This window comes from Budorcas taxicolor, chromosome 21 (genome assembly GCF_023091745.1).
Source record: "Budorcas taxicolor isolate Tak-1 chromosome 21, Takin1.1, whole genome shotgun sequence".
NCBI lineage: Eukaryota > Metazoa > Chordata > Mammalia > Artiodactyla > Bovidae > Budorcas > Budorcas taxicolor.
The window spans coordinates 64,956,210-64,981,943 of NC_068930.1; the positions used below are offsets into that span (position 1 = coordinate 64,956,210).

At 39.2% G+C, this 25,734-nt stretch overlaps 1 protein-coding gene across 1 annotated transcript in view; it reads right to left on the reverse strand.

Moving 5' to 3' along the window:
- Nucleotides 1-25,154, reverse strand: part of ATG2B (autophagy related 2B) — a 72,867-nt gene extending 47,713 nt beyond the window's left edge. The window contains exons 1-11 of the mRNA XM_052659429.1: nt 24,993-25,154; nt 16,928-17,090; nt 13,413-13,565; nt 12,385-12,487; nt 9,068-9,230; nt 8,073-8,252; nt 3,605-3,701; nt 2,922-3,107; nt 1,773-1,927; nt 1,577-1,682; nt 643-904 (exon numbers count right to left, since the gene is read on the reverse strand). Of these exons, the coding sequence (XP_052515389.1) occupies nt 643-904; nt 1,577-1,682; nt 1,773-1,927; nt 2,922-3,107; nt 3,605-3,701; nt 8,073-8,252; nt 9,068-9,230; nt 12,385-12,487; nt 13,413-13,565; nt 16,928-17,090; nt 24,993-25,154 (1,730 nt within the window). The remainder of the gene's footprint in view (nt 1-642; nt 905-1,576; nt 1,683-1,772; nt 1,928-2,921; nt 3,108-3,604; nt 3,702-8,072; nt 8,253-9,067; nt 9,231-12,384; nt 12,488-13,412; nt 13,566-16,927; nt 17,091-24,992) is intronic.
- Between the last annotated feature and the right edge of the window lie 580 nt (nt 25,155-25,734).

The window sequence follows — 25,734 nt, forward strand, 5'->3', positions numbered from 1 at the left end:
TGATAGGACAATTTATAGGCTACTTTCAAGTTAAAATAGTAGTTGCATGCTAACAATATTACACGTATAAATTTAGTTATCTCCTTATCTATTAGGACTCAACCTATGGAAAGACAGGTGGCTATTTGAATAGCTTTAGTTTTCTTTTTTTTTTTTAAGCAGAAGTTGAAAATGTAGCATCCAAGCTCAGGATGGGCCTCGGTTATCATTTCCCACCCAGTGGTTAGTGGCACAGGAATCACTTTCGAGTCCCTTCTCACTAGTCCACCTACTCTCACCACCACTGCCATCTCTGCTAAGCCAGTGACAGTAAGAACTATTTTTATGATCATAATGGTGTCAGTGGAGAATGATGGCAAAATGTGGTCAAAGAAACCTGAGAAGAGCACCTCAGGGAGCTAAAGATAACTTAGACAACTCCAAACAAATAGATCTTACATCTGTATATTTCACACGCCAAATAACCTGAATGGGAGAGTCTATGGTAAAAATCTTACAGTATCGCAAGAAATCCTCACTCATTCCACTCATTTACAAATCAAATGTGAATTAGAAAAACAAATGGAGAGAGGTCAATAGATAAATGAAAAAAATTCACATCTCGTTCTTTTTCAAGAATTATTAACAAATGTAAGAGTTTACCTAAGGTGATCATGTGAGCAAGCTTCTGCAAATACTGCTCGAAAAGACTTAAAATCTTCTGTTGAAAATTGTGCTGGATCAATTTTTTCTATACAAGTAAAGAACGCTATCGCCATTGGTGTCAATGGATTAACATTCAGTGATGATTCAGGTGGAGATAAAGGATCAATGTGAAGCACAGAGACTGAAAACGTTCCCACAGCTACTCTAAAAATAAGTTCAGGCCTGGATTCATCCACTGAAACAGACCTAGAGGGAAGAGCTGAAATACATGTGTTAAAATTATATTCAGAAAAGTTAATACTTAAACAATCCATTATATCAAATGTTTTAAAACTTGAGATTTTAGTCTTCAAAACATATGATCACACAATAGTTTCAGTGATATTAAAAAAGGAAAATAATAAACTGTAATCTTTCTACATTTGATATGCGAGATCCTTGATATGTGAAGTACAAAAAAAACCCTGCTACAATACAAACAAAGCTTTTGAACTAATAAAACTGTTCTGGAATAAGTCAGAGATTAACTAGAAGCTGCTCATCAAATTTGCCGTTAATCCTGTGTCTATTTCAATTAAAATTTGCAGAAAGGAAACCTGAGGTTCTCTTTTAACGGATGTGTAAACAGAGAAACAAAAATTAGACCAGTTGATTGAGACTCCTAAATTATAATAATAATATGAAACTTAGGGTGTACTTTTTACTAAATTATTTAATACAATAAATAGGCAACTGTTCTAAAACATTTCATAGTGAATTGTTCAACAGTGCCTCATTTTCTTTCTAGACTTTGTTAAAAGGTCTACACCAAAAAAATATTTATGAAGAAAGAGAAAAGTATCAGTAGAATGGTGTATTTTTTTAATAATTATTTTCAGATTCCAGTGGAAACTATCAACAAATGTCTTTTTTTCTTTTTATTTTTACGTACCAGTCTTTTGCAAAGATGCTGGATGAACTAGGTTGGAGGGTAACACTGATCCTCTTACTGGTTGTTCTTTATGATGATCAAGGAAGTCTCCCCATGTTGGCTGAAGCTATAGTATAATTTTTTTAAGCATATGAATAAGGTGTAAAATTTTAGAAATAACTTGTTAAAGAACAGAACAAAAAATTAAATACTTTACCACAGTAGTACTTAATGGAGATCCTGCTGGGGTGTTTGTATATGTACTAGTTAATGATAACTCAAGGTCCATATTTGGGGGTTCCCCAAGGGGTGGAAGAGAAGAGAGACTGTGCGACATGTCCATATCAGCCATGGAGAAGAAAACTTCTTCTTCTAGAGAGAATTAAACTTTGTCAGTTTTATTATAATTCCACCAATTTACATCTTTAAATAAGATCTTCATATATATTAATGTTATATTGTTCCCTCAGATTATCTGAGATATAGTGATGTTCTAAATTTTATGTTACTTCCAATGGGGTCATTTCTTTGCATTCAAGATATTAATGTCATAGAAAAACTCAGCTGAACATAGATTAACAAAACGTTAAGCTAGCCCATTGGTGAACTTTTTAAAAAAACATATGATATGCTGCTTCATATGGTACAATGTAATGTCATTAAGTGTCATATGATTTTCAAATAGTATCTTTTAATCTCTGGTGTCATGGATACAGCTATTTCTCGGAAAAAAAAAAGACTTGAATATTTTATTTAGAATTCTATTTATGTTTTACTTCTTCCTGCAAATTGTTTTACCTTCAGGCAAATGAAGTTTGTTATGGCCAAAATTTCTTGAATAGATTTTAATTTTTTACTTAGGTCAACATTCCATATTGAAATTGATTCTTATTATTTAAATTGATTTGTATTAGTGCTTACACATTAAGACACACCTATAAATGCAGAGTAAACTGGGTAAAGATTATGTTGTTGTTTATTTACATATAATTGACAGAAAGATTAATGGACAAAGGTTTCTGTTTAAAGGAATCTACTGTAAATCATTATGCAAGCACATAATTTGACAAAATGAACAATTATTCCCATTTTATCTTTTGCGTAAACCCACATTTTTAATTGACTTTCCTTAGAATAAATCATGTTTTATAAAACAAGACTACACAATCAAAAAAGGAAACTGCATCACTTGTGTGCCAGTCACTGTCAAGCTGTGGTTCGATCAACTTATAAATTTAAACCTTCTTAAAGTGTAGACCGTTGGTTTTTTCATTACTAAACTCCATTTTATGGCAGCCAAAGTTAAATACACTTTGCTCTATGATGATAATGTATCAATCTAGAGTCAACTTTTTGAGTTGCTTACCCCGGCTAGAAGGTGTACGAGCCGTTTCTGTCTCATAAAAGCTTTGCTCTGAGGACACGCCAGCAGAGAGGGAATCTTTCCTCAAATAATATCGGTTCAATTCCATTTGAATTCGATATTCATCTTCTTGCTGCATAGGTCGATTTTTTCTATCTTTATTAGATAATCCAATTTTGCTTGAATTTTCTACGTGTATACAAAAGAAAAGCAAAAGAGTAATTAAATTTGGAGTTACTTAATTAAGCATTCCCTCCCAACCCACTTATCCAATGCCAATGGCAACTTAGTACCACAGTCAGTGCAGAACCACCAGTATTTAATGTTAATCAGAGATCTAGTCAATAGCTCTAAGCAGCTAGCTAGGAATCACAAGATCTTATCTATTATTAAATATATATGTCATTAAAAATTTTTTAAGTGTGTGCTATTTACTGAGTTTAACAATTATACTTTCTCAGTTGTATGAAGTACTACCTCCCACCAAGGAAGTAAGTCAGTCTGAATGCTAATCTGTTGCATCATAATGCAATTTGAAAGACTCAAATTTAACTACTGAGGATTCTAATTCACAATACATCTTTAAGTTCATACATTCCTATACAATAATATAATTTCCCATTTCTATGCTACATATTTTAACTAAAATTTTTTAAAGAACTAGAAATAACAACAGTTATACTTGCCTGGTCCAGCAATAGCTGCTAACATGTCCAAAAGCAAGTGCACCTGCCTGGGTGACAGGAATAGATGTATCGAGTCTATCTGTCCATCAATATCCAACTTCAAAAAAAGAAAGAAAGGAAACTACTCAGAATGAACACTCTTCATAAACTCATTACCATAAATGCCAGTATATTTCAGAACTTCGAGAGGAATACTAATTAGTTAGCCTTGGATTCCTTCACCTCAGATTCTCTCTACTAATTCACACAACCAAATGAAAAGACATATAAGGTCATCAACTTTTATTTTAAGAAGAAAATCCTTCTGAGAAATTCCATGTTGGAAAGACCAATGTCACTCTTTGTGTCTCTGAGTTTTCTGAGTATTTAAGGTGTTTGAGGAAGCCTTAAGACACAGTCTCCAAGAAAATTAAGATAGCAGCAATCGAGTATTCATTCCCATTATGGTTTCAAAAGACTCAAATCACAATCTTTAAAGCTTGATTCAAACCAAGGACAAACAAAGGTAGCCTTCCTAAATTTGCCCATGGATCAATCACACTCCTATCTAGAACAGCAAGGATCTTTTCTATCAACAGTGTGCCCTTTCAAATGCCCACGAAACCTCTCCACTGACATGAAGCCACAGCAGGGGATGCTCATGTGGAATTCCCTTCCCTTTTCCACCTCTTTGTCCATTTTTCCTTCTAGAAATAAAAGCCCAATCCCACTCACTCTTGACTTCCGCAGCATACACTCTGACAAAAACAATCACTCTATTCCCTAAGTCACATTCTAAAAAGCTAAATATCCCTGCCTTACTTTTCATTCGTCTCTTCTTAGTCCTAATGTTAATACTGACTCCTATGATCTTTATGCCATTTTACCCGGAGAAAAACAAATTTCTGATTCTAAGAACAAAAAATAAATTATATAGTGACTTTGAGAAATTTCTATGGTATAACTCAAAGCAACACATTCTCCAATAATAATTATTATCACCTTTTTTTGAGTATTGGGACACTGTGTTAGATGTTTTTATTTCCTCTAATTCTTAGTAGTGTTCCTGTTTTACAAATGAGAAAACAGGTTCACAAAGGTTAAGTGATTCACACAAGGCCATATAACAGATTCAGGGCCAGGATTTTAACCTAGGCTGACCCACAAAGTACTGGTTTTACGGGGATCCTTACTGACTGCTGACTTTCCAGTCCTTGAATCAGCAAGGAGTTATGGCTGGGGACAGTGGGGAAATCTCTTTGTGATTATATGCTGAGCTTAAAAATTGATTTTTAATTTCTTAGCATTGAAAACATAGTCTCTAATCTGCATTTACAACACATGATTAAGAGTTTCACTTCTAACTGTCATAGAAATACGTCATTATTAGTCATTCTTAGTTTGGCATACAAAGAAAAAAGTATATGTAACTTTCCTCTGGAAATATAAAAGATAAAACATTTTAACAACAAAAATTTGTTGTTGTTGTTCAGTCACTCAGTTGTGTCAGACTCTTTGTGACCCAATGGACTACAGCATGTCAGGCTTCAAATTTCAAATTCAGTGTAACACAGCAATTAAAACAAAATGTCTCTAAATTCAACTGAGGCAGTCCCCTATTTTTATATATAATGTATTCCTGAAGACATCTGATAAAACTAAATACGTGAAACACCAAACTTACACACTATTTGAGTGGTGAATAGTCTCCGAGAACTGAAAAAGTAACATGAAATCTCTCATAACATTTTGATCCCATAGTTGAAAGACTTAAGTGCAAAGAAAGAGACTAAAGATCTGAACCTTGAGGTCCCTAATATGCCATCTTTGTTTACACTGTATTAAGTTCAGGAGGTCTGTTTCTGGATGCTGCTATTCAGAATTTTAATTTTTCTGTTTAGCACTCATTTTCATTAAGAACAAAATGTACTCAAATATCCCAGTTGCTACAAAAAAATTACCATATAGGCAAGAAGAGTATCTCCAAATATTAAACCCTGGCTAACAGCAATGCAATAGTTCCAAGGTTCATCTGTCACCTAATACACAGATATTCAAAAGTAATACCTAAAAGGCACTTATATAAATCAGTTCACAACGTGCAAAAAGTTTGGATATGCACAAAAATCAAAAATACAAATGTTGAGGACTAATGGCAACCCACTCCAGTGTTCTTGCCTGGAGAATCCCAGGGACGGGGGAGCCTGGTGGGCTGCAGTCCATGGGGTTGCACAGAGTTGGACACGACTGAAGCGACGCAGTAGCAGCAGCAATAATTAACCAAAACAGAACCCAAGAAGGTATCGCTATGGTTCTTCCTTCTTAAAGGATTAGAAAATGCAATCTACTGAGGCATGGATGTATTCAGTTTCCCAAGGATCTTGGCACAATAAGGATTCCTGTAGTGTTTACACATACCCGTGGCTCTCTGCTCCATTAACCATTCCATCCGTTTACTCTGTGAAGAGGCTTAAGACCTGTGAAAGGGTTTCATACCACCTGAGGTAGAACAGCCATGAAATTAAAAGACACTTGCTCCTTGGAAGAAAAGTTATGACCAACCTAGACAGCATATTAAAAAGCAGAGACATTATTTTGCCAGCAAAGGTCCGTATAGTCAAAGCTATGGTTTTTCCAGTAGTCATGTATGGATGTGAGAGTTGGACTATAAAGAAAGCTGAGCGAAGAAGAATTGATGTTTTTGAACTGTAGTGTTGAAGACTCTTGAGAGTCCCCTGGACAGCAAGAAGATCCAGCCAGTTCATCCTAAAGGAAATCAGTCCTGAATATTCTTTGGAAGGACTGATGCTGAAGCTGGAACTCTTAATACTTTGGCCACCTGATACAAAGAACTGACTCATTTGAAAAGACCCTGATGCTAGGAAAGACTGAAGATGGGAGGAGAAGGGGACAACAGAGGGATGAGACGGTTGGATGGCGTCACCAATCCAATGGACATGAGTTTGAGTAAACTCCGGGAGTTGGTGATGTACAGGGAAGCCTGGCACACTGCAGTCCATGGGGTCGTAGAGAGTCGGACATGACTGAGCCACTGAACTGAACTCAACTGAAGTAGAACAGAACAGTAATCAAAGAGGAGGAGGAATAATCAGTAAGAACAACATCAGGGAATTTCCCCGGTGGTCGCGGTTAAGATGTGGGCTTTTACTGCTGTGGACCCAGGCTCAATCCCTGCTGTGGACCAGGGCGCAATTCTTGGTCAGGGAACTAAAATCCCACAAGCCACGTGATGTGGCCAAAAAAAACACAAAGGAAACCAATCATAGTAACAGGAACATTAACATTTCAATCTGCACCTTCCTCCCCCTCCGACTCTAATCAGGTGCTCCATTCCAGAGAAAGATTTCTGGGGATCCTTCAATCTTCTGAAAACCTTTTTGTGTGTTTTCACATGTATAGAGTGGTTCCCTCTTATACATTCCCACAGCTGTGTCTATGCCTCTTACACTATCTTTTATTAAGACAAAGACTGCATTCCTTTCATTTCTATGTCTGTCCCAACAACCTGCATGGGCTTTGCCATACAGTAGTCAGTCAAATGTCTAGAGCTAGTTATATCTGTGAAAATACAAATGAATAAATCCTGATATTTTCCTAAACTGCATTTTACATAGATTATATGGTAAATTAGGTTTAAGAACCTGAAAATAATAACCTGAAAGACAAATAATTAACTAACTAAAAAAATGCAAGTTTCCTGACTCTCCAGACTGTTCAGTATTGCTTCTTAAGAAAGAGGTACAGTTATCTTTATAGTGACTTCTACAAGCTATGCAACATTACAGAAAAAACTCATCTCTCTTCATAAATATTATACAACTATAAACATGGACATTCTGTTCAAATACATAGGTGGATAGTTTTATATACACATAGTTAAACATCTCCTTCAGCTAACATGGGGGCTTCCCTGGTGGCTCAGATGGTAACAAATCTGCCTGTAATACAGAAGACTCAAATTCGATCCCTGGGTCAGGAAGATACCCTGGTGAAGGAAATGGTAACCCACTCCAGTACTCTTCCCTGGAGAATTCCATGGACAGAGGAGCCTGGCAGCTATAGTTCATGGGGTTGCAAAGAGTTGGATATGACTGAGCAACTAACTTTCACTTTCAGCTAACACGCTTTCTCAATTTCTCCTTCTTTTAACTTTTTAATTTCATGATGAAAAAGATTCTTTAAGAAACTCCTAGTTATCTGAACTAAAGAACATTTTTGAAAGTGGGGGAAAGTTGAGCGCAGGAGACAGTTTCAAACCCTGAGCTGCAGCAGATGGGCAAAGGTGGGCCTCAGGTGAACTCCAAGATGTGCAGACAGAGGCACCAGCTGCGGGTAAAAATGCTGACACCAAGGCAGTGGGTAACCTGGTCACAGGACAATCTATGTGAACCAATCAGAGGGTCACAGCATAAAGAATGCCTCCAGGTTTACTTTGTTTTTATCTACAGAAAATAAAACAACTACTGACCTTAGCTCCAGGAAGTACTTCATTCTGTTTCAATGTGAGACTCAACTCCAGCCTACCATTGAGCCCTCCTATCTGCACTGGGTCAGAAGGTGCTACTTCTGGCAAATTCCTTGTTAGTTGTGGGTGAGGCTCATAAACAATTTTTGGATTCCAGCTAGGTGACAGCTTGGGCTCTGTTTCCTACAGTAACACAAGAAGAAAAAATGTAATTCCTTCAAATACTTCAGTTTAAGTAAACTGAGATGTAAAACACGATTGTTAATTTAAGAACACAGTATTTACATGAAAACTGTATTGTGACAATGGATAAACCAGTATTGTAGAACAGTATAAAACATAGCACAGTACCTTAATAAAGGCAAATTATGGAAAAGTACTTTATGAAAAAAAGCACAGCATCTGTTCAAATTACATAAGAAAATTTAATATATATCCAATAATTAAGAAAATACTATTTGTGAAATAAACTAAAAGACAAATTATGAAGTGACTGATTTATAAAAGGGCTCTCCAATCTGAGAAGGGATGAACATAGTTCTTTTTCCTTAATTATGAAATTCTGACAAAATATGACTTGTAACATAACATTTTCAACAATACATGCATCATGGAAGGTAAATGTGAACATTGCTTACTTGCCTGTTTTTATTATAAAAAAGATATTAGATGTTAATATGCCATTTCTCCCTAAGACATAAAATCCAATGTTTCTCTATTAAATTAATATACAGCAAATGTATTTCTGGTAGAAATGGCATTAATTACAAATGTATTTTTTTTACAAATGTATTTTTTTTTACAAATTATTTTTTTTACAAATGTATTTTTAAATCTGAAATATATGTCCCCATTACTGAATATCTGTGTTAACTCTCAGATCACAAGGAAACCCATCAGAACACATCACATATCCTAGAAAATTTTAATAGTCCTCAAGTAAACCTTCTGAAAATCTGTGCCTTCATTTTCTGGCTTCTCTGATTTGTTTTCCTTACCACTGGCGCAGTTGAACACACTGGGGAGGATTTTGCAGATGCAGAAAACTCATCCCAGAAGAGAGACACTCCAGAGAGCTGAAGTAACTTGTGAGCAAAAGCTGTGGGTTGATGTACATTAATTCCTGAGGACTCGTCAGCAGTTTCATCACAGTACATGGTTCTGAAAGTTAAAAACAAAAAGAGCATTTGCATGAAACTCTTAGGAATACCTATTTGCAATTATAAGAAATACACACAGCTTCTGAAATTAAAGAAATTTTTCAAGTGTTAGCTCTTCTTAGAATATACCTATCACATGTGTCAGCATTATCATGCTTTACTCTCATAAATATTTTCATGAACATTAAATTAACCCCAAGAAGGTAATATTTTGAGGCTCCTAAATTTGGGGGAAAAATGAATAACTTCCTAAAGTTAGCTCCAAGGAAAATAATTCCTGTGCTCCCTCACAAACATCTCTTGAAACACTGAGACAGCACTTGACTCTAAACACGAGTCTGATGTGTCATTGCTTGAATTTCTGTAACTATTCAGTGAGTCCTTACCACTCATTTTCAGCTTCAATAAAACTGTTGTTGTTGTCATTCAGCAGCTAAGCAGTGTCTGATCCTTTGTGTAGCACATGCTGTGTGGCCTGCGGCATGCCAGGCTTCCCTGTCTTTCACCATCTCTCAGAGTTTGTTCAAACTCATCTCCACTGAGTCGGTGGTGTCATTCAACCACCTCATCCTCTGTCATCCCCTTCTCCACTTGCCCTCAATCTTTCCCAGCATCAGGGTCTTTTCAAATGAGTTGGCTGTTTGCATCAGGTAGCCAAAGTACTAGAGCTTCAGCATCAGTCCTTCCAAAGAATATTCAGGACCAATTTCCTTTACGATTGACTGGCTTGATCTCCATGCTGTCCAAGGGACTCTCAAGAATCTTCTCCAGCACCACAACTTGAAAGCATCAATTCTTTAGTGCTCAGCCTTCTTTATGATCCAACTCTCACATCCGTACATGACTACTGGAAAAACCATAGCTTTGACTAGATGGACCTTTGTCAGCAAAGTGATGTCTCTGTTTTTTAATATGCTATCTAGGTTTGTCACCGGAGAAGGCAATGACACCCCACTCCAGTACTCTTGCCTGGAAAATCCCATGGACGGAGGAGCCTGGTAGGCTGCAGTCCATGGGGTTGCTAAGAGTCGGACACAACTGAGTGACTTCACTTTCACTTTTCACTTTCATGCGTTGGAGGAGATGGCAACCTACTCCAGTGTTCTTGCCTGGAGAATCCCAGGGACAGGGGAGCCTGGTGGGCTGCCGTCTACGGGGTCGCACAGAGTCGGACACGACTGAAGCGACTTAGCAGCAGCAAGTTTGTCATGGCTTTTCTTCCAAGGAGCAAGTGTCTTTTAATTTCGGGGATGCAGTCACCATCCACAGTGATTTTGGAGCCCAAGAAAATAAAATCTGTCACTGTTTCCAAAGTAACACTGTTCTAATTGCAGAAGATTTTAGGTACTTTTTAAATACACCATTTTAAGGTTCAGTTCAGTTCAGTCGCTCAGTCGTGTCCGACTCTTTGCGACCCCATGAATCACAGCTCACTAGACCTCCCTGTCCATCACCAACTCCCGGAGTTCATTCAGACTCACGTCCATCGAGTCGGTGATGCCATTCAGCCATCTCATCCTCTGTCGTCCCTTTTTCCTCCTGCCCCCAATCCCTCCCAGCATCAGAGTCTTTTCCAATGAGTCAACTCTTCACATGAGGTGGCCAAAGTATTGGAGTTTCAGCTTTAGCATCATTCCTTCCGAAGAATACCCAGGACTGATCTCCTTTAGAATGAACTGGTTGGACCTCCTTGCAGTCCAAGGGACTCTCAAGAGTCTTCTCCAAAACCACAGTTCAAAAACATCCATTCTTTGGCTCTCAGCTTTCTTCACAGTCCAACTCTAGGCTCCGTACATGACCACTGGAAAAACCATAGCCTTGACTAGATGGACCTTTAAGGTAATGCAACTTAATTTCAAGTATCTGTTAACAGTAACTGATTCACTAATAGGTATGTTTTGTCAAAGAACGAAATTGGAACACATCTGTTTAAAACTCAGTTAAGGCTCCCAACATATCCACAAAGTGTCTTTGGTACTCAGTGTACATACTTCACTCTGCTCATCTCTGCTGGCAGTTCATGTGAAGAGTCATAACCTCAAAACAACACTCTGCAGCGTGTATGTAAATCAATCCCTGTTTTAGGTCTATTTATAGGAGTTGCAGGTGGGCATACAGTGAAAACTAAAAGTGATGTATTTATATCTTTTTAAGTAATCTCTACTGTACATACTGACCTTAAAATACCCTTACAGAATCCTCCAAGAAAACAGTAGTCTTAGCCTAAAGCAGCAAATAGATCAAAGAAAGCAACACAAAAATCCTTTCACATTAATGAGACCCATCTAAATAGTACATTGTTCATATGAAAAACCTGAAATACTCCAGGGTACCTTAAATTTAGTATCACTCATATAGTCATTATTTTGACTTGATATCAGCTAAATGAGCATTACTTTGTGAATTCAAATATTCAAATAGTATTATATGTAATTATACCCTAACTGGTACTTTGTTTTTAATAACTGGATTGGAACACAACTTGGAGAACAGCACTGTACTCAGAAATAATGTAATATATTAACTGAATATAATCATATCTAATCTCCTAACAGCATATTAAAAAGCAGAGACATTACTTTATCAACAAAGGTCCATCTAGTCAAGGCGATGGTTTTTCCAGTGGTCATGTATGGATGTGAGAGTTGGACTATAAAGAAAGCTGAGTGCCGAAGAATTGATGCTTGTGAACTGTGGTGTTGGAAAAGACTCTTGAAGAGTCCCTTGGACTGCAAGGAGATCCAACCAGTCCATCCTAAAGATCAGTCCTGGGTGTTCTTTGGAAGGACTGATGCTGAAGCTGAAACTCTTAATACTTTGGCCACCTGATGTGAAGAGCTAACTCACTGGAAAAGACCCTGATGCTGGGAAAGATTGAGGGCAGGAGGAAAAGGGGACGACAGAGGATGAGATGGCTGGATGGCATCACCAACTCAGTGGATATGGGTTTGGGTGGACTCCAGGAGTTGGTGATAGACAGGGAGGCCTGGCGTGCTGCGGTTCATGACGTCGCAAAGGGTCAGACACGACTGAGTGACTGAACTGACTGACTGACTGACTGAATCTCCTAAAGTATCCTGAATCTGATGAGTCAGACCTTATTATTTATAAAGAAAAGAACAGGGTAATTTGTTTTCAGATATAAGAAGTCTTACCTTTCTATTCGAATTTCAAGTGCAGTTCCAGTTTTGGAATTTTCTGGCACATGTTCAATTCTCAAGACAGTATCTATAAAAGTGACTTTTACTCTTCTTAGTACTAGAATAACCCAAATAAATACTAAATTAGTTTAATAAGAACTTAAAAAATAAACGTTGAATTTCGTACCTTAAAAAAAAAAAACCCAAATTTTGAGTCTTGTAACAAATATTTTGTGGGCTGAGAACGTACAGTGCGTTACATCTCAGCCTGGGTCAATGACTAACACCGTCTGTTGAATTCTAATCCCTTCATTGAAGTGAAGTGAAGTCGCTCAGTCGTGTCCGACTCTTTGCGACCCCATGGACTGTAGCCTACCAGGCTGCTCCTTCCATGGGATTCTCCAGGCAAGAGTACTGGAGTGGGTTGCCATTTCCTTCTCCAGGGGATCTTCCCGACCCAGGGATGGAACCCGGGTGTCCCTCATTCCAGGCAGACACTTTAACCTCTGAGCCACCAGGGAAGTCCCTAATCCCTTCATTATGCAAGCATAATAAAATAAACAAAGGAGTTACTAGGGTAAAAAAAGAACATGAAATTAAACTGAATACTGTGTAATTTTTTAAATTACTTATTTGTTTGATTTTGGTGGTGCTGGGTCTTCAGTGCTGGGCTCAGACTTTCTCTAGGTGGGGCATGACGGGGCTGCTCTTCACGGCAGAGCGCGGGCTTCAGTAGTTGCAGCACGCAGGCACAGCAGTTGTGGTACAACAGCCTAGTTGTTCCGCAGCATGTGGAATCTTCCTGGACCAGGGATTGAACCCATGTCCCCTGCATTGGCAGGTGGGTTTCCATCCACTGTGACACCAGGGAAGTCCAAATACTGTATAATTTTTTAAATAACTTCAATTCTAAAGTTCTGAAGTAAGAATAGCAATTAAAAAAAAAAAAACTACTCCAATGAGTTTTTCTTACACAATGCTTACTAAATCTAGGTACTAAATTATTAAATACAATCTAATTAAAATACTCAATAATGCCAAACCTGTTTCGATGGTTTCAGCAAATTTTTCAAGTCCTTCAAAAGGCTGAGATCCTTCTCCTTGTTCATCTGTTAGTTTCTGGCTAAGACATTCTTTTGCCAGTTGCATACTGCTGGTCATGAAGCTTGACCAGTACATGGGCTCAGAACCAGACGCTGCAGAAAACACAGACAAATCCTCAGTAACTTCTCACGGTTACAACTAAGTCATTCCCTAAAATTACACATTTCAAACTAGTAAGTTCTTAATCCCCCAAGAGATATTTAGCATCATGGTATCACCCAGGGATACAGTATTCTAGAACTTACTCCTGAGATTTAAACATCATCTTATAATATCCAAGAAGGGAGGAAAAAAATCACAGAAAGAAGTTGAGACACATGTTCTCATTACATGGTATATATCTGCCAAATACTAATTCACATATTTACTCAAGTATTTAGTGGATATTTTATATGGGTGGTATTGTTCAAAATGCTGTAGAACAGAGGTCAACAAAATTTCTGCAAAGGATCAGATAACAAATATTTGAGGCTTTGAGGCCATATGGTCTCTATCACGACTACTCAACTCTCTCACTCTAGTACAAAAGCAGCCAGAGAGAATTAATGAATGAGTGAATATTTATACCAGGTGATATTCCAATAAAAATTTATTTATAAAAACAGATAACAGACCAATTTGGTCTGCAGGCCGTAGTTAGCTGACTCCATTTATAAGGTAGAAAAATACAATAATTATTAAATCTGCCCTCAAAGAGACTACAAGATAGTGGAAGAAATGAGATATAATTAAGAAGAATTAATACACAACAACTGAGTGTCAACAGAAAATATCATATCAGGTAAAAGAAGAGGCTAAATCTTCTAGCTGACGGAATTCATCAGAAAGTAGAGGTAGCAGCTGACGTGGGCTTTAGAAGGTTAGTATAAATGTAGATAAACCAGAAGAGCAGCCCTGGAGAAGGAACACACAAACTGTGTAAAGTCCTTTCCAGGTGTATCCTTATAAAAGAATTCTATCACACTTCCTTATGTTATCTAAAATAAACTGACAAGAGATGAGTAGAATTACTGTCTTCTAAAATTAAAGTTAAAAGTCCTTCTAATGAAATGTTTTTAAAATAAGGGTAAAATATTTCACTTGCCATAGGAATGTACTAGTATGTCTCCTCAGCTTGGTTAAAATATAAAGTATTCTTGTTAATTAAATACCAGGTTACTAAGAATTTCCATGCACAGATTACCAATTTTAAAAAAAAAGATAAACTAATTTTACTAAGCATAATTTAAACTTTGGTGTTTTAGGCAGCACTTGGGATTATAACTCTTCAAACACATCTTTACAAACATCAATTGTCACTGGAAGCATTTACGTTCATAATTCAAGATGATTCACCATCGTGACCGTACGCGCTTATAACATGCAGACACAAATACTCTTCAGTGGACAATCCAGTACACCCCACAGCACCGTGGCAGGAACAGTGGCTCCAGAACTACACTCCCTGGGCCCAGACCCTGTCTGCTCCACTGAACTAGCTGTGACCTTGGTCAAGTTATTAAACAACAATTTACGCATCAATTTCCTATTCAGTCAAATGAATACAATTAAAAGGATCTATTTCAAAGAGTTATTGTGAGGATACTACTTGTAAACTACTCAGAACAGTATCTGGCATGCAAGAAGCACAATATACAGGTCTGATAAATCAGAACCCATCATATACATAATTAAAGCTACTACGTGTATATACTTGTAAACAACGACTTGCTACTACTTTAAACCTTTCCCTCCCGAAGTTTTCTTTAGAAAATGTTCAGTCCTAAGATGTATACAATGCATACCCTGCACCTAGATTCATCAAGGTTACACATATGTGCATACACACTCACACACACAAGCTTTTGCTAAACTACATATTATAACACTCATCCCTAATAACTGGAGCATGTAACTCCTAAGAATGAGATCAGTCTCCTGCAAAAGCTCAGTACCATTAACACACCCAAGTGATGTGACATCATCACAATATATTATATACATTCAGTGAGGTGGCTCAGCAGTGAAAAATCTACCTGCAATGCAGGAGACGTGTGTTCAATCCCTGGGTCGGGAAGATCCCCTGGAGGAACGCAAGAATCCTCCAACCCACTCCAGTATTCTTGTCCGGAGAATCCCATGGACAGAGGAGCCTGGCGGGCTACGGTCCAGGGGGTTGCAAGAGTCGCACACGATTTAGCTACTAAGCCACCACCATCACCACCATACATTCAATACCCCAATCTTCCCACCTGCCTCAATATACCCTCCACAGGAAAAAAAAGAAAGAAAAAAACAGTTACATATTGCAATTAGTTATCAAGTCTTTAATCTCCTTTAATCTAAATATTTCTTCTACCTTCACTGTCTTTCATAATTGAACCTTTAAAAAAAAAAAAAGTACCAACCAGCTAGTTAACAGGCTTTCTCTCGTTTTGGATTTGCCTGACTGCTTACTCAGTGTCCGACTCAGACTAAGCACTTTCAGCAAGAACATAAGTGATCCCCTCCTTCTCGGCCCATCACATCAGAACACATGTGATGATGAGATCAAGTCTGCTCACTTAGTTATGGTGGTGACTGTCAATTTTCTCCACTGAGAAGAACCTTTTTCTCTCTGCAAATAATATGTAAATGGAACGAGATATTCCGATACTGTCTAAATATCAAGATCCTCAGCCCTTCTGAATGGTGTCAGCATCAACTGATGATCCTCGCCTGCATTAATTTCTACTATGGTGCTTGCAAACATGGTGATATTCCATCTTTTATTTTTTATATGTTTATCAGTAGTGGCAATCCTCCTTTCCCCCCTTACGTACTTATTTACTTATTCGTAGTGACATGGACTTCGGGGTTTGGTTTTTGTTTTAGTGTGTTATAATTCATTATTGTCATCCTTTCTGATACTCAAATTTTCCAGATTTGGCCAATGGGAGCCCCTTCAAACCCAATCCTGTGTCCTTTTAACATTTCTCCACCAGTCTTTGAGCACTTCCTTGCTTCTGGCACAATACTTTGAATTTTGAAAACAAAAATCATTCTTTATTCAGTATCTTATAATAACCTACAATGGAAAAGAATCTGAAAAAATATATAGAGATATATAAAAGAACATGTATACACACACACACACACACACACACATAAATGAATCATTTTGCTGTACACCTGACATTGTAAATCAACTATACTTTAAAAAAAAGCATGAGTCACTTTAGGTAACTGGTAACCAATAACTAAATCAATCACCTATATATTAAAGTTCTTGTGGGTAAGGAGAGAGAGAAGTAACTCTGAAGATACAATCACACCCATCGCCCTACATGGGCCACATCCTAAAATTTTACCTACTGAGAATCTTACAAATACATGCAAGGTACTAAATTAAATACTCAATTTAATGCAATTAGGCTACTTTCCCAATCTCTGAAAAGTAAAAATAGAAACAAACAGAAACACCTAACATACCTACCTAGGCGGGGTCGAGGTCGGAAGACCATTTCTAACCCTCTCACTTCCAGTGCACAATTGTCCTGCAACAAGGAGCCCCATGGAACAGACAGAGAAATTGACTGTATGAATCCTTCCGTGACTTCTAAAGGTGCATCTGCTGACTCCAGGATCTCATTGAGACACTAAACAGAAAAAACAAGTGCATTTTGAAATCATAAGAACAAGAAAGTAAAACTGTTAACTTACTCAAAAAAGAAACAGAAGAGTGAAAAAGCTGGCTTAAAGCTCCACATTCAAAAAACTAAGATCAAAGCATCCAGACCCATCATTTCATGGGAAATCAATGGGGAAAAATTGAAAAGAGTGACAGATTTTATTTTCTTGGGCTCCAAAATCACTGCAGATGGTGACTGCAGCCATGAAACTAAAAGACACTTGCTCCTCAGAAGAAAAGCTATGACAAACCTAGAGAGCATTTTAAAAGGCAGAGACATCACTTTGCCAACAAAGGTTCATATGGTCAAAGCTACGGTTTTTCCAGTAGTCACGTATAGATGTAAGAGGCAGAGCACTGAAGAACTGATGCTTTCGAGTTGTGGTGCTGGAGAAGACTCCTGAGAGTCCCTTGGACAGCAAGGTGATCAAACCAGTCAATCCTGATTGAGTGAGCAGGATTGATTAAAGGAAATCAACCCTGAATCTGCACTGGAAGGACTGATGCTAAAGCTGAAGCTCCAGTACTTTGGCCACCTGATGCAAAGAGCCGACTCATTGGAAAAGACCCTGATGCCGGGAAAGACTGAGGGCAGGAGGAGAAGGGGACGACAGAGGATGAGATGGCAGGATGGCATCACCAACTCAATGGACATGAGTCTGAGCAAACTCAGGGAGACAGTGAAGGACTGGAAAGCCTGGCATGCTGCAGTCCACTGGATCACAAAGAGGTGGACATGACTTATTGATTGAACAACTGAACAACAAATATGTTTATACATGTCTCAGGCATTAAGGATAAAGAAATCAGAGACCAAGATACAGATGATTCCTGGTCCTCATTAAGCTGACAAAATAGCTTACTATGAAAGACATATGTGATGAGCTGCATGACAGAGGAAATACACTGTACTACTTTAGCATGTAAAAGAACCTAGTCTGGAGACTGAAGGCAGGCCACCTGAGGAAGTGCTATTTAAAGCTGAGACCAGGGGGCCGAGGAGTTAATTGCACACCATGGTCCAAACAGATACAGTAGCATGTAGAAGGATTCAAAGAAGGCAGAGGTCAGTATGTGCAAATACATATATGTGAGACACAAGAGTATTTGGGCAGAGGGAAAAAGCTGCTTTAGGCTTTAGTGCAGCATGCCAGGCTGATGAGCCAGAGATAAGGCTACACAGATAAGGGTGAGCGGGATCCAAAAACCCTTGTAATTAATGTTAGAGAGTCTGAAATTTACCTCAAGGGCAATGTGAAACCACTGAAAGGTTTTAAGCAAGGGTGCCATGATGAGAAAAGAACTATTCCATGGGTCACACTTAGGAGGAAAGTAAAACTCAAGCAGAAAGGCTGTTACAAATAAGAGAAACTAAGAGAAATTGGCTTGGCAAGGATAGGGACAATGAGAAGATCAAGAGGTGGATGGATTTTTTTTTTTTTATAAATATTAGGAAGTAGAAATAACTGGCATAATGAGTGGTAAAGAAAAGAAGGAACCAAAAATAATTCCCAAGTTGCTGGCCTGGCCAACGGCTTTGACAGTGATGCCACGTACTGAGTTAGGGGAGGTAGAGGTAAGAGGTTCAGTTCCAGAGAATATATTTGAGCAGACTCCCAGGTGGATATGCCTAGGACACAAGTGGGTGCTCTGGTCTAGAGTTCAGGAGAGCCATGTGGGCCTGTAATACAGAGGGGCTTTATCAACACAGAAGGTAAATGAAGCCACAGGAGTAAGGAGAGACCGACTTTCAGAACTAACATAGAGTAAAAAGACCAGAGACCGAGGACAGAATCCTGATAAACACCAGCATTTAAGCAACAAGTCAAGAAAAAGGAACTTGCAGAGGGAACAACAGCAACAACAAAATAATAATAAGCAGAGAAGTCGGAAGAAAATCAAGAGAAAATCTTGCCCCAGAAAACTGTGGAAGCACAACATAAAGAATGATCAAGTGTAACAAAAACTAATAAGAAGTCAAAGATTTTTTTAATGTCCCCTGAATTTAGTGACAGGGGTTAGGTGATCCCATTGAGAGCAATTTCAGTAAAGGGTTAACTACAACAGAAAGACGACAGATGGATATAAATACAGTTAGAAGAATAATTCAATGGGCTTTTTTTTAACAGACAATGTACCTTCACATAAAAGCAACAGATACTTATCAAATACCAGTCTACATGAACACGCTTCCTGTACGCCATGTTGCATAAGGGTAGTGTAATTCTTCATCTACAAAGCTCACATTGAACGTGGAGATTTAGAATGGCACACATTATTTCACTGGAGGTTACTACTTTAACAGGCTTTCTTCACACTGGTATTCGTGTGATCCTACCGATTTCCTAACGAGTACATGAGCCTGGCTGGTTTTAAAGTATAAGTATCCAGATCCCTAAACTCCAAATGGGCTTTCCTGGTGGCTCAGTGGTAAGAAATCCACCTGTCAAGCAGGAGACTCGGGTTCCACCCCTGGGTTGGGAAGATCTCCGGGAGGAGGAAACGGCAAAGCGCTCCAGTATTCTTGCCTGGGAAATCCCAGGAGCCTGGAGGGCTACAGTCCATGGGGTTGCAAAGAGCAGGACATGACTGAGAGACAGAGCACACACTCAATCTCCAAATATGTTCTTTCCTAAAATGGACCTTCTGAGAAGTGGCATCGTGTTGGGTCCTCTTTCCCATATTCCCTTGTACAGTCCCCCCTCCACTGAGCCAAAAAAACGCGTATCTTTTCCCCCTCCTGAATCATCCCTTAGGCACTGCCTGCTGCTGGTGCGACCCCATAGACGGCAGCGCACCAGGCTCCCCCGTCCCTTGGATTCTCCAGGCAAGAACACTGGAGTGGGATGCCATTTCCTTCTCCAATGCGTGAAAGTAGGCAGAACTACCAATTAAGTCTTCTGGCCTTTCCCCACTTGATACACATTTTTTGGCATTGCCATAAAAAAGATCAAAAAACTAAGCGATTCTGTTACTGCAAAATCCCTACAATTCTCATCTACTTATTAATGACGAGTATTTCTCAAGCTTAAAAGTTTAGAACGAAATTTATGCTGAACCCTATCAAATTCTAGTTGTAAGTATATTCATCCATGGATACCTGAAGAAAGCAGGGGAGAGGAGAAAACACACCCAAAACATCAATAAATATATTTCTAATAAAAGTTCTTATGTTTAGTTATTCAAATGTATAATACATTTATATTGTTTTGATCAACTGCACTTATAACTGTAATAACAAAACAATCCAGAGGAAAATTTTAACACTTAAAAGTTTAATGATATGTGAAGGAGATACTGATAAGATCAACATGGTAAGTCCTGGAGCAAATCACTTAAACGACCGAAAAAATTCAAAAAAAAGAAAAAGAAAAAATAGTGAAGAAATCTTTTGTGGGAATTAAAATGTTACACTAGAAAAATATTCACTATGCAAAAGAAAGCTTAATTGTGACAAAAATTTTCAGTATGATAATTTAAATTTAGTTACATATCTTATTATAGAGAAATGACAGCATGATCAATAAAAGATGTAAGAATAAAATACATGAATTAGGATAAAATACATGAATTATGAAAAAATTGTGCAGAGAAGTTGAACAGACATATGGGTTCAACAGAAAAATATGCACTGTTAAATTTCCAGCTACTAATGATGACCTTGTTTAAATATGTTTATATATATATAATGGTGGGTATTTAGATCTTACTGGGTTAAAAAAACTATATCTTTACTATATAAGTATTTACAACACAACAAAAATTATCCTCAACTATTTAAACTTATATGGAGAAAGAAATGGCAACCCACTCCAGTACTCTTGCCTGGAAAATTCCATGGATGGAGGAGCTTGGTAGGCTACAGTCCATGAGGTCGCAAAGAGTCGGACACGACCGAGCAACTTCACTTTCTTTCTTTCTATAGTTCCTTTTGGAGAAGGAAATGGCAACCCACTCCAGTGTTCTTGCCTGAAGAATCCCATGGACAGAGGGGCCTGGTGGGCTGCGGTCTATGGGGTTGCAAAGGGTTGGACGCAACAGACACACACACATTTAAACTTATAATGAAAAAATTTTAAGTCAATTTAAAAATGGACATGGTATATAGTAGTTTTAAGACACAGCAGCTCAAAAAAAAAGAAAACAAAACACAGTAGCTCAGTCATTTACGAGCTGGGTGGTTCCAGACAAGTTTTTAACATGAGTCTCAATTTCCTCATCCATAAAACAGCCAGCCAGCCCGCCAGCGCATGCTCAGTCATGTCCGACTCTCTGCAACCATTCTGGCAAGAATGCTAAAGTGGGCTGCCCTTTCCCACTCCAGGGGATCTTCCCAACCCAGGGATTGAACCCGTATCTCTTGTGTCTCCTGTACTGACAGGCAGCTTCTCTACCAAGTGTGCCAGCTGAGAACCCCCATCCATAGAATAGGGAAAATACCAATTTCTCAAGGTTACTGTGAGTGTAAACGAAATAACATGTAAAGGTACCAACATGGTTCCTGGTACCAAGTCAATACTTTATAAGTGCCAACTATTGTTCCTTGTCTTCCCCAGTGCCTAGCTAGCACAATGGTAAGCACTATTAGGAATTTAAGGTACGCTTGGCAGAATGAAGAAAAGCAAACAGTTAAGTTGTATGCTTCTTTTTAATACGTATCATTAAGACTAACTAGGAAAAGAATACATCCTTATTAGTTTAAACCCAGGCATCACCATTCAAATAAAGTTAAAACAGATGTAAAAGTGGTACTATACTTAATATACAAATAGATATCTGCATTCTGACTCAGGCCACGCATCAGACTGGTACCAAGAGAAGACAATGGGAAGGGTGAAGAGTGGTGCCCTTGGCTGGATGTTCCATTTCAATGCACTGACACTTGAGCATATAGTCTACACAATAAAAACAGACCTTCCCACAGTAGAATCTCTGTGAGAGACAGAAAATGACAGGAAGTTTCTGATTTTCTTATGAGCAAACATTTAGAAGCTGAATTTACAGATAATAAGCAATTTTCCTCTTCACAAAGATTAGAATTTTAAATACACTTACCTTTTATGTGATGACACATGACTATCAGTAATATATGCCATTATACTCCAATAGCTTATACTCCGAAAAAACCAAACATAACTTTTTTTTTGATAGGTAAAAAGTGGATTTATTTAGAGAGAAACACACTCCACAGAGAGAGTGTGGGCCATTGCAGAGGGTGAGTCTGGCAGCCCACAATCTGTCATTTAAAGGTAAAGATACCACTTCATTAATGAGTGAGAAAAGTAGCTTCTTTTCAAAGGGTATTTCTACTATGGAGAGGACATTTTTAAAACTTACATTTGGAAATGTTTCCACTGTTATATGATTTTGTAGCTGAAAAAATACCTATTAAAACCCTATTTTTTAAGTCATCATCTAGACAGGTTACAAAGGTTTGGAAACATGAAAAATTGTCTCAATAAATTTAGTCTTTTGAACAAAGCTCTTAAAAAGGGGTTTTAAAGTTTATATATAGATAGATATATAAAGGCAACATCATCCAACTAATTAGCATGAATAATTGATTGAGATCAAGGAAGAAGGGAATGTCAAGTGATTGCAACACAATCTTGTGCATAACTGACAGTTGAGAATTGAAACCTCAGAATATTTTCAGTGACAGTATTCTCCCATGTGGATTTATGAATCTCTGTGAGGTATCTTTTTTTTTTCATCATGAAAGTCATTAAAATCAAATGTCAGAAGTAAATGAATTTGGAATCAGAAGTTTAAATAGTTATATCTAAATGTTATACCAAGATTTATCTTAGTCATTAACACAGCACACTATAATTAAAGAAATCAGCAACAGCCTATGTTTACTGGATATTTTATTTGACATTTTGGCTGGGCATATTCCTCACCTTCAAGAAGCAGAATAAAACATAACCTTTGGATTAAGTCCAACCATAAGTTATTTTTCCAATGATCCTGAAGTCAAATTGCAAAATTCAAATATTACCACCTGTGATTTTCCTATGAGAATTAAATAAAACCTCACAAATGAGAGTGCCCAGACAGTGCCTGAAATAAACAAATGCTCAATTATATTAACTGCTCCTTCTTTGGCTTGAAGCCATGTCATTAATGAAGAAATAATAGGCTTAGGAATTAGACTTGAATTCTCACTATTCCACTTGCTAAAACCATCTGTAAAATGGAAATATGACTACCCATCTTATAGGGTTTCAAGAAAAGTCATGAAAAGTCATTAAAGAATAATGCATACATACAACACTGTAAATCAACTATATTTCAATAAAAAATGAATACTAAAAATTTAAAAATAATGCAGCAAAGTCATTTGACCTAAACAAGACTGTTAGTAAATGTCAAACCTTCCTCCTTCAAGATAGCTTAGTCATAACTATCAAAAGGACAGACTTACAGGTCAATGAATTTTAAAATATCCATCAGAATCCCTATCTTTTGGTAAGAATTATGGCAATGGAGTTCCCTGACACAGTGCCTGGCATGGAGAGGATACTCCATTAATATTTACTGAATTCAGGTGAATTACTATATACACTGTCACTGTAGTAACTGTGGCAGCATGGGCTAGCCTGGGAGGGTGGGAGGAGGACTTGGTCCTTCCCTTACTCAAGCCAGGATTCTTCCCACTATTCTGTGTGTACTCTCCCTAGTTGAGGTCATCCACTTGCTGATAAAATTATATGCTTATTTATACCAGTACAAATTCATTCAACAGTCATAATAAGGTGTTACCATAATGTGAGTTTTTTGGGTTTCTATGACTAAGGAAGTCATTACTATATTAAAATGCTTTTACATAAAAGGAAAAAACAAAACACTTGAGCTTTTTACACAACTTACACTAAAAAAAAAAGTTTCCTTTTCTTTTGCCCATTACCACAGCAAAGTCACCTATGTTGATAATTTCCTTAATGTAAACCCTGTTGGAAAGGTTTTAGAATAGTAACAGAACAGTGATACTTCAGAACAGTAAAACCCATTCAAACTGTGAGCAGCAAACTCTAGTGGAACAAATAAAGAGCTGGGGAACCTGGGAGAGCCCCTTCATTCTTGCCAAACTCAAAGCTGAAATACACATGAAGTAAAGTGCTATGCGCTGAGAACAGGGATGCAGGTGCAAGGAAGCACCTGTTAATATGAGTCAATGCGCCACCTCTGGATGACAGACAGAGGACAGGTTTTTAAGAGTGCAGCTTCAGCGCTTTTGCAACACCCGCTTTTACGATCTGTCACAGTGAAGCAAACAGGCACAACCAAGCATCCCTATTTCAGGGCCACAAGACCATCCGGCGATTGGCCTTTACAGGATCCAAAGCAAACAAACCGGCAGAAGAGACCTAACTTTCTTCTAAATGCCAGACGCTGGACTGAGGCCGCGGGGTGAAAGCGACCAACCCCAAATAAATAAAGGAATACCCCAGGCATTGACATCCCCGCAGGTCCTCCCCATCCTCGGTCTTTCCGGGGAGTGTCATCCCACGAAATACGACTTGTCTGCACACAACTCCGAGAGCACGGGTCACTTCCTTCCATGGACTCCTTTCAGCCAGCTTCACAGACCCCTACCCCAAACCACGGATTCCACTGATTGCCACAGTGTGGAATCCATTACCTCTGCTAAGTTTCTGGAACACGTGATTTGGAAGGGCAAACTTGCTAGAAACGGACTGAACGACACTTGTTAACACATTTCTCGGAGTCCTACCCTACCTGGAGCCAAACAACCTTCAGGGAGGGACGGAACGTCACCCGTCCTCGATGACACTGGTTCAGATCGCCCTGAGGAGGAGACTGTGTCCCCCTCCCTGCAACCCGGCTGGCCGCCAGCACCTCTTACCCATTTGTCCAAGGGGACCTGAGCGAGGGACCCGGTGCCCTGGTACAGGTCCAGGCTGAGCTGCTCCAGGCTCAGCTTCTCCTGCAGGAAGTGGCCCAGGTACCTCTGCAGGAGGTACCGACAGGCCCTCTTCTTGATGGACTCCGAAAACGGCCAAGGCATGGTGAGGGCTGGCAGCTGGGCCAGCAGGACTGCGGGCGGCTCCGGCCTGGGGGCTCCGGCCAGGCTCCGGTTCCAGGCCGCGGCGGGGGCAGCGGCGGCGTTGGCGGCGGCGCCTCGGGTCCCGGGGCCGGCCTGCCCAGGCCTCGGCGAAGCCTAAGCCCGGGGAGGCCCCTCCATGCCCGCTCGGCGCCGGGCTTCCCTCAGGGCGACCCCATCGCCTGTGCGGCGCCGCTCGCGCTAGGCCTGGCGGGGACAAGTCGCGGAGGAGTCCCCGTTAGCCCCAAGCCCGGGGGGGGGGCGGTTCCGAGGAGGGTCCTTTTCGGCACTAGAAAGAGGGTACAAGAGAGCACGCCGGGAGACGGCAGGGCCTGAGGCCACGGTGAGGCGGACACCTCCACAGCGGCCGCGCGACGAATTTGTTGTCATCCGCGGAGCGCGCGCTCCCGGCTCTGGGACGCTCCCGGCGCGGCGCGTGCGCGAGACCCCGACAGCCTGCGCGCCGCCGGGCACAGGCGGAAGTGACGCCACACTGGGGGTCCGGGGAGGCGGGGAAAAGGGCCCGGAAGGGAGCAGTTCCGGC